At 49.1% G+C, this 14777-nt stretch overlaps 1 protein-coding gene across 1 annotated transcript; it reads right to left on the reverse strand.

Annotated features, from left to right (window-relative positions):
- Positions 1 to 7635: 7635 nt before the first annotated feature.
- On the reverse strand, positions 7636 to 9455 carry LOC108925901 (interleukin-8-like). The gene is made up of 4 exons (XM_029259047.1): positions 9010 to 9455; positions 8504 to 8636; positions 8343 to 8429; positions 7636 to 8052 (listed from the first exon to the last, which is right to left on the reverse strand). Exons 1-4 carry the CDS (start codon positions 9071 to 9073, stop codon positions 8040 to 8042), a joined length of 297 nt encoding a protein of 98 aa, XP_029114880.1. The 5' UTR covers positions 9074 to 9455; the 3' UTR covers positions 7636 to 8039.
- Between the last annotated feature and the right edge of the window lie 5322 nt (positions 9456 to 14777).

Consider the following 14777-nt stretch of genomic DNA (forward strand, 5'->3'; position numbering starts at 1 on the left):
ACTGCCTCCTTCGGATTATCGACCTCTTGCCTGAACACTGACCTCGCCTTTTGGATCCTCCCTGTTACGACGTTTGCACCTCGAAGACCCTTTGCCCGTCCTCTGACCTCCTCTCTTGGATTTCCCCGAAGACACCACGATCATCGCTCTGCACTTGGGTCCGCCGCTTCCCTCTGACGCGACCATGACAGCTTGGAAAAGTCCTTCACAAACCGTCGATAATAAGAACAGAGCCCCACGAATGCCCTAACCTCAGAAGGAGACTGTGAAACTGGCCAATCCCTCACTTTCTCAGTGTTCTTGGGGTCAGGTTGGTGACCCTGCCGAGAGACGACATGTCCAGGAAAAACCACATGATCTCTTGCAAGGTGGCACTTTTTCAGATTCAATTTCAAACCTGCAGACTGAATTCTCGCAAACACCTCATCCAGACTAGACAGGTGTTCCTTAAACGTCTTGCTGTAAATCAAAATGTCGTCGAGATATACCATGCAGACATGCCAAGGGAGCCCTCTGAGCACTAGCTCCATTAAACGCTGGAATGTGGCGGGAGAGTTTGAGAGGCCCATCGGCATGGAACGCCACTGATAGAGCCCCTGCCCAGTTGTAAATGCTGTTTTTTCTCTGTCCTCCTCCGCAACTTCCACCTGCCAATAGCCGTTAGAAAAGTCCAATGTGCTGAACCACACAGAGCCTGCCAACGCATCCAGGGTATCATCCACACGGGGCAGAGGGTGAGAGTCCTTAACAGTCACACTGTTCAAGCGCCTGTAGTCCACACGGAATCGCCAAGTACCACATTTCTTTCTCACAAGCACAACAGGCGAGGCCCAGGGACTACAGCTCTCCTCAATGATTCCGTCAGCTAACAGGTCAGCTACTTGTCTCTCTATTTCAGCACGTTTTTCAGGAGATGTACGATATGCACGCTGTCTGATAGGAGCCTGCTCCCCAGTTCTGATGTAATGCTTCACCAGGGTGCATTTACCAACATCCCGTTTAGAGGAGCTGAAGACGTCATTGTATTTAGACAGCAAGACTGAGAGTGCAGCCCTTTCGGATACAGAAACAGGTGACTCCTCCAGCGATACAGGAGACCGTATTCCAGAGGAGGATGCGGCTGCCACGCCAACTGGAGAATGCAGGAGAGGCTGGACGTCAGACGCACTGACTGAGTAAAACTCACCCAGGTGCATTCCTTGTCTCAGTGTGGAGGGCCCATGCCTTGAGGATCTTCTGCCACCGCCACCAGGGGTGAGCGAGGGTGATCGTCTCACCTGCAAGCTGGAGCGAACGCCTGCCCAGGTCCACTACCTCCCTGTCTTGGCAAAGAGGTCCATCCCCACAATGCACGGATCCTGGATCTCTGCGAGCCAGAACTTGTGCTCCAGCTGCTGGTCTTCTCCCCCACATCTCTACGGTCTTTCCCTTGACGGTGCGCTGGCTCGCCGACACCTCGGTCCATCCCTTGCGGGGGCAGCGCGCAGTTCAAGGCAGCACCCCGGTGCGGACGATTGAGATCGCAGGGCACGCCCTTTTTTAGGCAGGGGAGCCGGAGGCAGCGGAGCTTCCCTAGACGTCCCACTAGTAAGGAGGGTGCGCCCCAAGAGGGGCGCGGAGTCACAGGGCGAAACCCCCCTCACGGCATCACCAGGAGCTGGATATCTGCAGCCAGCGCTCCAAGGGCTCCCCCTTTGCTACGCCGTCTGGCTGTGAGCTGCCCGTGGTAATAGTCCGCTGTTTCTTGCTGGCCGAAACGGCGACTCAGGGCAGCCGTGAGCGCGGACAGCTCGTGATGTTGGTCCGTTCTCACGTCCAGCAGGACAGTCAGTGCTTTCCCTTCCAAGGCTAGCCCCAGTCGTGCCGCTGTAGTCGCCTCATCCCAGCTGTTATGCTGTGCTGCTAGGCTGAGCTGTGCCTTGTAAGTTTCCCACGGCTCCGCTCCCAAATACCGCGGCGGGCCGGAATCCTCGGCAATGGTTGGGGAATACCGCTTCCTTCACGCGCCGTCGCGAGGGAGGCCTCTTGCTGGTGCACTGGCAGTGGTCCCCACAGCTACTCCAGAGCAGTCAGCAGTTCCATGGCCCTCTGCTGAACGTCTTCCATCTCCAGGGAACGCTTTCTGCTGCGATGTGTTCTCTGTGTTTGTTCGCTGGAACCCTGCTCCATCCTGCTTCTGACACCAGTGTAGCATCCCCCATGGAGCTACTGGAAAGCGGCTCAGGAGTCAGGGAAGAAGGGATGTACTCTTACAGTATTTTTTCTACTGGAGCAATTCAGAATACGTACTTTGCTCAGCTGGAGGTGGGAATCAAACCTTCAACCTTTGGGTCCAACAGCAGCAGCTCTAACTACTACACTACCCTACTGTCCCACCTACATTTATGTTTGTTTGGGTGGCACGGTGGCACAGCAAGTAGTGCTGCTGTCTCACAGCACCTGTGTGGTGTGAGAGAATGTGGGTTTGATCCCCGCTTACTCTGTGTGGAGTTTGCATGTTCTCCCCTTGTCTGCATGGATTTCCTCTGGGTGCTCTGGTTTCCTTCCACAGTCCAAAGTTCTGCTGTTTGGGTTCCCCCTTAGTGTGTGTGTTCCACTGATGTATGGATGAGTGACCGAGTATAAGTAGTGTATCTAGCAGTGTAAGTCACCACGGTGAATAAGGTGTGTGGGCTGATAGTAACACTACATAGAGTTCATTGGAAGCTGCTTTGGAGAAAAGTGTCTGCTAAATGAATTTATTTAGCAGAGACTTTTCTCCAAAGTGACTTCCGTTGAACTCTATGAGCTTGTGTACAGTGGAATGAAATGTCGCTTCTCCGGAGACCATGGTGGTGCAACACAGAACAGAGCACAAGACAGTAAATAAATACACAGGACAGGATGTGGACCTGTGCGGGTATGGCTGTGAGCTGTAGGCAGTTGTGCAGTAGTGTAGTGCTGGGTTAACTGACAATACCAGGTGAGCGTTGGGAGGCAGCTGGGTGTTGAGTAATCTGACTGCCTCAGGAAGAAAACTGTAGCGGAGTCTGTTGGTGGTGGCGCGGATGCTCCTGTACCTCCTGCCAGATGACAACAGGGCGAAGAGTCCATGAGAGGGACTAGAGGGGTCGTCCGCAATGCTGTTGGCCTTGTGGATGCAGCGGTTTTTGTATGTGGAGTCGATGGCGGGAAGAGGAACTCCGATGATCTTTTCAGCTGTTCTTACCACTCGCTGTAGAGTCTTGCGGTCAGAGACTGTGCAGTTCCCGTACCACACGGTGACACAGCTGCTCGGGACGCTCTCTATCGTCCCCCTGTAGAACGTAGTGGGAGCAGTGGACTGAGCACACTGCCCTGTGGAGCGCTGGTGTTCAGCGTGGTGGTGCTGGAGGTGGAGTTTCCGATCCTGACAGAGTGTCTCCCAGTCAGAAAGTCCAGGATCCAGCTGCAGAGGGAGGTGGTGAGACCCAGCAGGCTCAGCCAAGGTGACTTACACTGCTAGATACACTACCTACAATGGGTCACTCACCCATACATCAGGGAAATACACTCTCTCTCACTTTCGAACAGTTCAACAAAGTAACACTCAGTCACTGACACTCACCGGTACCGCTGGTCTATTTATTCACGCCTCTTAGCAGGTGGTACTGTGACCCCACCAGATGTCCCCTCATTTTCTCCTGTGGAAGAAAATTCTCTCCACCCAGATCCTGGACAACCGCAGGACAACTGAACTCACTTTCCAGACAATGTTCAGGAAGAAGATGCGAGACAAAGGCACTAGACAGGAAAAGGCGTGAGAAAGATGGAGACCCGAGACAGATCTGTCTTTTGGAAGCACCGGATCGACGGAGAGCCCCAGTCATCCGGTTGTCTCCTCCATCAGTCTCTTCTGCCTTCCTTTCCTTGCACAGCTCAAACATAAACAATTTCAGGGCCTAAAACAAGCGTATTGGTAACTTTCCACTTCTTGGTTCTCGGAACTGTCTTCTTTATCAGTTTGTGCTCTTTCCGTGCACAGCAGCAGCGCCGACCACCGGACTTCTTGTTCACGTCATTTCACATCATGTCTTACACATAGAGGCACCGTATTGCCCTGCACGTGTTCTGTCACTTCTGGGTGTCACAACCAGCTTGTTTGTTAGTACGTTCCACTTAGTTAAGTCACAAAGCATTCTGAGCGTACATTTTAATTGTAAAGGATCAAGGCATATGTTTAGGTCATGTTTAGATCAAATTTTAACACCACGCCAAGTGAGTTTCACTTACATTTAACGTTTACATTTATTCATTTAGCAGACACTTTGTCCAAAGCGACGTACAACTCAGGAAAAGTACAATTTATGCATTTCATTAAGAGAAAGAGACATAGCTGCAGACATGTGACTCAAGTAAACCCAGTCTGTTACCTACCACTTGCTGCACCGAGGTTCATCGTTCAAGTAGGTGCATAAAAACACGGGATAGACAAATCGTGATACCCTCCTACCAGTTTTTTTTTATATAAGATACACAAGCAAGCAAAAACAATGTCGGAGTAGTGGCTGAATAAAGGCTTATATGGTGATGCTCATGAAGTTAACGGTGCATGAACATTTACACCATACATGAGCTGGAGAGATCTTGGGCGAAATGGGTCCGGAAAAGGTGAGTTTTCAGACCCTTCTTGAATGTAGACAGAGTTTCCGCAGTTCTCCGTGAGAGGGGAAGGTCGTTCCCCCACAATAGAGCCAGAACCGAGAACCTCTGTGATTTACCTTTCGTGTGTGGGACCACCAAGCGAGCAGAAGTAGATGAGCGAAGGGTCTAGCTGGGTGTAGCGGTTGATCAAGACCTGTAAATAGTTGGGATCAGTTCTATTGATGCATTTACAGACAATAACCAGGTTCTTAAATTTGATTCGGGCAGCTATAGGAAGCCAGTGCAGGGAAATGAGAAGAGGAGGTAAGTGGGAGCGCTTAGGCAAATCAAGCACAACTCGCACAGCAGCATTTTCTAGAAGCTGCAGAGGTTTGATGGCAGTAGCAGGAAGGCCACACAGGAGAGAGTTGCAGTAGTCCAGACGGGAAGCCACCATGGCCTGGACAAGCATCTGGGCAGAGTCAGTTGTGGGGTTCATACAGTTCGGCGAAGTAACACTCACTCACTGTCACTCACAGGTAAAAAGTGCCCTTCACACAAAAAATGTTCACACAATATGAAAAGTCAGCAACAAGTTACAGGAAATGTGGTCATGGTGCAGCTGGTTCTGTTTATGACTCACCCTGAAATCAATTTGATTCTTATTATGAAAGTATATTGGAGCAGCACATTCCTCTGGACTCATGGTCACACGTGTTCTCTGAGCTGATACCCTAGCACGCTCACACACACTTACTGGGGTGTGCTGGTGTTTACCTGGTGTGTACTGGTGTGTACTGGTATTTAGAATCAGAATCAGAATGAGCTTCATTGCCAAGTATGTTTACACATACAAGGAAATTGTCTTGGTGACAATAATTTCCACAGCACAAGCAGAATGACAGTGACAAGACACAGATTTAAAAAAAAAAAAGTGGTGTGTACTGCTGGTGCACTAATGGTGCCAATGAGCGCGCGCACACACACACACACACACACACACACACACACACACACACACACACACACACACACACACACACACAGAGCTAGGTGTTGGTAACACATTCACAGGTTACACACACAGGGCTGTCAGCCAGAGGACACACAGCAGCTGCACAGTAGATTAGTCTCTCTGCAGGTTCAGGTCCTGGGGAACATGGGCACTGCTGTCTCTGAGCACGATGGGAGCACAGACACCTCCATTGCTGAGCATTATGGGGTCATGAATGCCATTCTACTGGATGGCAGCATAAGAAACAAAATAAAAACAGTACCTCTAGATGGCAGTGCAATGATTTAAAAAAGGGTGGTGGTGAGAAGTTGATCCGCTTTCTGCAGGACACTGGAAGAACTGTAAAGGTGAAGCAGAACCTCAGCAATAAAGACTGAGGACCAGTGGAGACAGGACTGTAGACTGAGGGCCAATGGAGATGGGATGGGAGTCACTTTTTTCTTCTTTGTTTTCCTTGCTCTCTCCCTCACCATCCATTGGTGACCCAGGTCCCAGGCAGGGTCTCGGTGGTCCGGAACCTATCCTGGAAGTACAGGGTGCTAGGCTAGTAAGGGTGCATCCTAGAAATGAACATTAGTCCATTGCAGGGTAACCACACCCATCCACACACACACACACACATTAGGGGCAATTCAGAGTCACCAAGTCCTTCTACTGTGGGAGGAAACCCACAGGAACACAGGGAGAACACAAAAACTCCACTCAGACAGAACCACATTTGAACCCACAGCCCAGGAGCTGTGAGGCACCAGTGCTACCTGCTGTGCTTCCTTGGTCCAACAGATATATTCACATTATTTCATTTATCAGACACTTTTTTCCAAAACAACTTCCAGTGAACTCTATGTAGTGTTATGAGCCCACACACCTTATTCACTGTGGTCACTTACACTGCTGAATACACTACTTACACTGGGTCACTCATCCATACATCAGTGGAACACACACACAGTCTCTGTGTGTGTCACTCACACACAATGAGGGAACCTGAACAGCATGTCTTTGGAGTGTGGGAGGAAACCTGTGCAGACACAGGGAGAACATGCAAACTCCACACAGACTGAGAGGGGATCGAACCCATGTCTTCTCGCACCACCCGGGCACTGTGAGACAGCAGCGCTACTCGCTGTTCAACACATGACCTGTAGTTTGACTTTATGAAAAGATGTGATTCACTTGTGACTCTCTTAACACAAAGGGAGTAATTCAATCATTTTCATACAAAAATAAAGTAAAATATTCACACACATTCGTACCGCAGTGAGAGTTTTGTTCTCTGCGGCGCAAATGGTATTTATGAAAAATGTCCAACTTCAGTTTTAAACAGAGTAAAAGGGTTTTTTTCATGGAATCTTTTCGGTGCATAATGGTCAGAGCTCATACTGCTGCTCCTGTTGGAAACAGGTGGGATGTTGAGTGTGTGTTGAACATGTGTCCCACATGTGTGCAGCAGCGATTCTCTCTTTAAAATGTATCTGTGATTTTAAAAAACTCTCTTTATGCAGCTACTGGTGTGATGTACAGTGGTTTGTACCGTGGTATGTGACAAATGGACTGTAACCCAGAATGAGGGTCTGTATGGAAATCCCTCCTTCTGTTGATGTGATCAAATGTGTGTGAGCTGTGAACTGTGTTTTTCACGGAGATGTTTATTTATCGCTTTGGAGAAGTTTCTGACAAATAAATACATGTAAATCATTTTAACATAATTCTGTTTAGCTTCCTCAAGTTATTAAGAAAGTGACACATGACATTATTTTGAAAGATGTTTATTGTGAAATTTCTACAGGTAGATGTATAGAAGTGATGACACTTTTGTGGTGAAAACAGTGTATACAGTACGTACCCTTTGTGAATGTACAAACGTTTGTAACGTAGCAATGAAATCAGACACATAATGTTCAGTTAAATGCATCGCATCACTTACAGTGTTTTGAGTCTCAAACAGAAAGAGAGAAAGTGTGTTTCACTGATGTATGGATGAGTGACTCACAGTAATGTAAGTTACCCTGGTGAATAAGGTGTGCGGGCTGACAACACTACACAGAGTTCATTGGAAGTCACTTTGGAGAAAAGTGTGTGATGAATAAAGAAACATGAACGTACATGTGATAAAAACACACAGTGTGAATTAATGGTGCAATTAGTCAGCACTTCCACATGCCTGCTGTGCGTGAACAGCGTGTGTTAATTCAGGGTAACACGTTCGTTCCAGCAGTGACGCACAGCGAGACGGAGGAATCACTTGCAGCATCAGCACCTTGTTGGGGTCTCACTGTGCCCATCATCATCATCATCATCATCATCATCATCACCATCCATTTCCAGTTCCGGGATGACGGGGGACATCAGGCTCCGCCGGTCCATCACAACAACTTATGTACACTTTTCAAACTTTACTTCTTTACATTTCTTGAATGTTTCAAGGTTCATTGCTGTGAAAATAATTTTTTTAAACTGTAATTAAATACTGAAAACACAAAATAAATTCACTGAGTCAACAGATGGTGGTTTTCAGAGCTTACAGGCTATATATGGAACTCTTCTTCTCCATTCATTGCCCCTCTAGTTCATGGCTAGGATTCTGGAAATTCTGCAGTGCCACCCGAGGTCTGGGTGCAGAGCTTTTCTTTACACACACTGTGCTGTGATTTACACTCCTGTTTGTGCATCAAGTCAAAACGCCCTGATGGGCTGCAGGTGAGCGAACGACGGGGGGACTCACTTGGCCAAGATCTTCTCGATGACCTTCTTGACCCACGGAGCCGTGGGCTCCAGGCAGATCTCCCGCCCGCTCCTCTTCATAGTGGCGCTGTGGGAGGAGCAAGCAGAGGTCAGGTGAGGTCAGGAGGAGGTGTGCGGAGCAGCGCTGGGACTGGATCTCACATGATCTCGGTGTCCTCGCACTGGGGGCTCGGAGGAAACAGCTCCACTTTCTGGATGTAGCTGCCGATGCGCCGGCTCTCCGTCTTGATGCAGCGGCAGCGCGGCTCCATTCCGATTCCTCTAACGCCCATCCCTGTGGGGGTTGTTGAAGGTCAGGGGTCACGAGTGTCTCTCACACACGCGCACACACACACACACACACACACACAATGAATTAGACCCTTAACCCTCCACTGTATTTATTACGGTCTGGTCGCTTATTCATTCTCTTGCAGTGTGGTAAAGTGGTGTAAAGCGGTGTGGTGTGATACACTGCTGTATTGCTCTCTGAGATGTACAGCACATTTAAGCTACATGAATGAATGTAAATGTCAGTGTAATACTCCTTACAGTCCAACTAAATGTGTGGCTACGTGCGATGTTCTAGAACGTTCCCGCTGCCCACATTGATTCCTGAAGACAGGGCTACAGCTCCATGTGCAGGAGGAAAGTGAACGCCGTCTCACCCTCAACAATGCTCAGAGCAGCCAGCAGGACAATGAACGCGGAGCCTCTGAGTCTGGGGTTCATGCTGATGTTGGGCTTCGAACGCAGCTCAGGCCACCGAGGAGGAGCAACGCTGAACGCTGGAGATCAGATGAGGATCTGTTGTGAGACGAAGGTCTGCTGAGGGTCGAAGAGCTGCTGAGGGATGAAGATCTGCTGTGGGATGAATGAAGGATGAAGATCTGCTGTGAGACGAAGGTCTTCTGAGGGATGAAGATCTGCTGTGAGACGAAGAGCTGCTGAGGGTCGAAGAGCTGCTGAGGGACGAAGATCTGCTGAGGATGAAGATCTGCTGTGAGACGAAGATCTGCTGTGGGATGAATGAAGGATGAAGATCTGCTGTGAGACGAAGGTTTTCTGAGGGATGAAGATCCGCTGTGCGACGAAGATCTGCTGTGGGATGAAGATCTGCGGCCGGGTGGCGCTCTTTTAAAGCCTGGCGTGGCTGTGAGCCATGGGATTGTGCAACTGGGAAATTCTCCGCAATTCTCTCACCACTGTCAACAAGCCACCGTCCTGCTCTCGCTTTTTACAGCTCACAATACGCTCCTTTACTGCACTTTTCCTACACTCACAATGCAGTTTCTTCATTATGTGCAGGAGTGCAAACAAGAAGAATCTGAAAATTCACTTGGATGACAATGTTTTTATTGCAGGTCATGCTAGGTGTCTGTTTCAGAGCCAAGTCTCACTGACGGGGGTTTGTTTTACTGCTGCAGGCAATCATTATTAAATATTTACTTGATTTGTCTCTGTCTGTTACATCACATTATCTGTTGAAGATTCAGTTGGCTGCTCCATGTGTCCAACTCCACACTCTCTCATTGAGTTCAAAGGCAGTGATTCTTGGAAACATTAAGGAGACACTGAGCTCTACAGAAGGTCTTTATTGAAGACACTGAGCCCTACATAAGATGTGCATGATGACATTAAACTCTACAGAAGGTCTTTGTGAAGACACTGAGTTCTACAGAAGGTTGCAGGTGTGCATGTTTGTTACAGATGCTGATAGTGGAGAAGAGGTCACTGAAGAATCTGGCTGGATGCGCCCCCCCTGCTCTTTCTTTCCCTCCCATAGAGATGGTGGTTAAACCTCTTTTTCCACTTTCAAAATGTGACTATTTGCCCATGGTGACCCCCCAGCTCCAGAGTTACGCAAATGCATAGGGCGCTGTGTACCCTGCAGCCCTATCAGACGAGGGTGCTTCCTTCTCCAAGGGCCAAGGTGTGTTGCATAACACACTGTTTGCACTCAGCGCTGCAGTCAAACTTCCAAAGGATAAGAAAAACCACACAAAGCATCTAGAGCTTAAACCGTTCAGTAAGAAACCGATTGATCCACTTGAGGACATATGGAACAGTAGGAAGTTCTTGAAGGAGCCCTGAGAAGCCAGAGCAGCTTGGCACTGACCCCTGGTGCACCAACGAGATTCAGCAGAGGCTCTCCTGGGGATTCTCTCAACGTCTCATGCAGGGCTGATTCAGGGAACATAACGAAGGTGTGAGTGGCCTGGAAATTCCAGAAGCAGGACTGTGGGGTTTTCCACTCAGGACAACTCTCTCCGCAGCACCTTGAGCTCACACACACACACACACACACACACACACGCAGGATGTCAGGGCAGCACAGTGGTGCAGCACAGTGGCGCAGCACAGTGGCACAGCACAGTGGCACAGCAAGTAGCGCTGCTGTTTCACAGTGCCTGGGTGGTGTGGAAGGATGTGGGTTTGATCCCCATGTCTGTGTGGGTTTCCTCTGGGTGCTCTGGTTTCCTCCCACACTCCAAAGACATGCTGTTCAGGCTCCACTGATGTATGGATGAGTGACCCATTGTAAGTAGTGTATCTAGCAGTGTAAGTTACCACGGTGAGTAAGGTGTGTGGGCAGAGAACACTACATAGAGTTCACTGGAAGTCGCTTTGGTGAAAAGAATCTGATAAGTGTGTGTGTGTGTGTGTGTGTGTGTGCGCACACAGGCTACCATTTCTAATGTTTGTTTTGTCTATCCTTTCACAGGAATTTCACAAAACCTCTTTTTCCTCAGAACTGAAGATGTGGTCAACAGTGAAGTTCACTTATAAGCCAGTGGGTGGTCAGAGGAAACACACTTATCAAACATAAACAAGTCGATAATTCTGTGCTCACGCTTTCAGGCCAATGCACTGAAATGGTTAGACTGAGACCAGTGAAGAACCGAGGAGCCACGCTGAACCTCGAGGAACCTTCTCGAAATGCACTCGCTCAGTAAAACGTTGGTGTGGAGCTGGTTGCCATAGTAACCCTATTGCTGACCACTGGACTCAAGCTCACATTTATTGATTTCGCTGATGGTTTTCTCCGACGCGACGTACAACTAATACACACACGTGATTCTCCCAGCGCGGTCACTTAGTGCAGTACCAGCATTTGTGCCTCCACACGGTACTTTACTTGGGCAGCTGAGCTCAGCACTGATCGGGACACATCATGTGGAGAACGTTTATGGAGCACACGGGGCATCAGGGGAGGAGAGCGTCCAAGACAGATGTGTTCAAGACCCTTCTTGAATGAATCAGAACCAAAAACCAGGTGGATCTGGGTGCTCATGGTGATTGTTGGGTAGCCTCAAGGTTACTGGTTCAAATCCCACCACAGCTGTGCCTTTGATCACGTTTCTTACCCTGAACTAATACAGTAAAAGTACTGAGCTGTAGAAATTGGTAAATCAGGTTATAGTTGCCGGGGGTGCAGTGACGCAGTGGGTTGGACCACGTTCTACCCTCCAGTGGGTCTGGGGTTCAAGTCCCACTTGGGGTGCCTTGCGACAGACTGGTGTCCTGTCTTGGGTATGTCCCCTCCCTCTCCAGCCTTACGCCCTGTGCTGCCAGGCTAGGCTCCGGCTCCCCGAGATCCTGTATGGGACGAGCGGTTCGGATAATGTGTGTGTGTGTGTGTGTGTGTGTGTGTGTGTGTGTGTGTGTGTGTGTGTGGGTTATAGCTGCTGTAGACAAAGACATTGGCTAAGTAATTTTGGGGAACGTGGAAATTCTAGGTGAGCTAATGCTCTGAACGGTGTTTCCAGCACCTTCCCCATGGCTGGAGATACGGCCCATTATCACTGTGTCATTGTGCAAGATGTGGAATTTCATCACTCCCTCTGTCAGTCACTGCTCACCATTTAACAGAGTGACAAAGTATGTTCACTCATGATTTCACTTGCCCTGTAACCATACAAAGGTAAAGCATAATGTGTGTGTCTGTGTGTGTCTGTGTGTGTGTGTGTGTGTGTGTGTGTGTGTGTGTGTGTGTGTGTGTGTGTGTGTGGACTGTCACTCTCAGTCCTCAGTTAGTCAACAGAGTGGCTGTCATCCAGGCCTGTCAGGACATTTCTGTTTCCCAGAGCCAACCAGACTACTGAGCCCATGCCAAGCTGGTTCCCACGGTAACAGATTGTGGCCATTGCCCCCTGGACCCCCCCCCCCCCCCGATGGGCCGTCACACCTGGAAGGCATCATTAGGAGAAAACGAGCACCAGGTGTGTCCAGTAAGACCCAAGTGGAGTTTTTAAAGGGGAAAGTGGAGAGGGGACTTGGCTGCGCATCCCAGGAAGGTCTGTGCTGGAAACACAACATGGGTCACGAAGAGCTGCTCTGCTGACCACTTTAGAGCCTGTGAGCAGGACAGCTGGTAGCACAGTGGCCAGAGCTACTCCCTTTGGATCCAAAAGATTGCAGGTTTGACCCTCACCTCTGGCTGTAGTATCCTTGATCAAGGTACTTACTCTAAATTACTCCAATAGAATTACCCAGCTGTCTAAATAGGCCAGTAATTGTAACCTTAATGCTGTCAGTCACCTTGGAGTTGTGTAAAGGTCACTAAAATGCTGCTTGCCATGGCCTGTGTGTGTGTTCACACCGAGCAAGATGGGCACTGATGTGCTGTGTTCCACATGATGTGTCACGCCGCATTTCCAGACACATCAACTCTTTTCTCGAGCAGCAACATTCCACACGAGTGAGAAACGCTTCCTGCTTTCGCCGATGGTGACCTGAACTGCGCACTTCCCCCCCTAACTGATAATCCCTATTTCAGCGAAGAGCAGTGATGGAGTGACGTGCTACAGGAAGTCCACTTGGACCCTTTTCAAACGTTTTCACGGGAAGCGAAAACCAGCAAATGTGCGGCTCACGGTGACTTTCAACCACATGTGTATTTCGTCGTTGCCCTTCTGTCCACAGCGCGAAAGTGCCTTAAAAGTGTCTTTACTGAGGTAAAAACGGCACATCATTTCTTGCTCTGAAGACCAGAAATGAGTCGCAGGCATCATGTCCACGTGAGGCTGTGGCTCCGAGGTGATTTCCAGGACCGCTTCCTTCAAGCGAAGACTGTCCAGAGTGTCTCAATGACGAAACTTGTCACTTCCTTCAGGGCGTCTCATCGCGGCCGCCTCCCGAATCCTTTGTGGGGTCAACAACTGCTTGGCGACTTCCTTGATGCTGATCCCTTGAGAAACTGCTGAGCTGTCAGACTCTACGTCTCTCCATCGAACTGTATGTGTCTCCACTGTGCTGTACGTCTCTCCGTCGGCCCATCCGTCCCCTCTGCTCGAACCTCCGGGACGTGACCACCTAGGAGCAGCGATAAGGACGTTATGCTTTTCTCACAGGATACTTTGCACCGAAACGCGTCGTCTTCCTCCGTCTCGCTCCCACCTCGTGCTCCACGAGCTCTTTGTCGCTCAGCTTGTGACCCTTTACAGCAGAGACCCCAGCGGAGGGGAGAGTGAGCGGTGAAGACGACTGTCACTGTGTACATCACTGCCACACAGTGACTGCTGTACTCATTCTCTCTCTCTCTCATCCAAATCCCTCCGTGTGCTGATGTACGTTGCTTTGGAGAAGAATGTCTGATAAAGGAATAAGTGTGTGTGTGAGTGATTGCCCTGTGATTGACTGGTGTCCGTGCTTCATGCCCTGTGTTTCCACGATACGCTCTGGACCCCTGTTACCCTGACTCGCTGTAGCGGTTCCTGCTGACGGACAACCTGTGCTTCTCATTTTGGACACTGACCCCAGGATGTAAAGCCCACACGTACCGCGGTGCCGGTGGAATGAGATGACAAAGTAGTGAAAAACTGCTTATGGAGGAAAAAAATGCTGCTACAATCTGTTTGTATTCATAAACACCATTAACTGTAAATAAAAAATTGTATTTTCTATGTGTAATTTTCTCTAAAATTTCCACATTTTTCATTATAGTATATAGCTTATATCCATGATTCTTCCTGAACCTGTTTAGATTTGCAAATTATAAAATAAATTCTTAGTAAAATTAACAATGGTGTGATGACAGTAACAGGTCTTTATGCTCTTGTGCCAAAGAGCTCATCAAAAGCAGAAATTCCCATTTCGAAACGAACCGTGAGTCATGGGGGAACAGTTCCTGCTGGGGACTTTAAAAGAGCGGTGCTCTGCTGAACATCTTCGTCCCTCAGCAGCTCTTTATCCCTCAGCAGCTCTTCATCTCACAGCAGATCTTCATCCTTCATTCATCCCACAGCAGATCTTCATCCCTCAGCAGCTCTTCGACCCTCAGCAGCTCTTCGTCTCACAGCAGATTTTCATCCCTCAGAAGACCTTCGTCTCACAGCAGATCTTCATCCTTCATTCATCCCACAGCAGATCTTCATCCCTCAGCAGCTCTTCGACCCTCAGCAGACCTTCGTCTCACAACAGATCCTCATCTGAT

Source organism: Scleropages formosus, chromosome 16, assembly GCF_900964775.1.
Source record: "Scleropages formosus chromosome 16, fSclFor1.1, whole genome shotgun sequence".
Classification (NCBI taxonomy): Eukaryota; Metazoa; Chordata; class Actinopteri; order Osteoglossiformes; family Osteoglossidae; genus Scleropages; species Scleropages formosus.

What these genes read in the sequence shown, in the direction of transcription:
- LOC108925901 (XM_029259047.1), bottom strand. Translation starts at nt 9,073, where the DNA reads ATGAACCCCAGACTCAGAGGCTCCGCGTTCATTGTCCTGCTGGCTGCT. An exon ending in TGCTCTGAGCATTGTTGAGG is followed by an intron (nt 8,637 to 9,009) that starts GTGAGACGGCGT and finishes CAACCCCCACAG; the next exon opens with GGATGGGCGTTAGAGGAATC. An exon ending in TGCGAGGACACCGAGATCAT is followed by an intron (nt 8,430 to 8,503) that starts GTGAGATCCAGT and finishes CTCCTCCCACAG; the next exon opens with CGCCACTATGAAGAGGAGCG.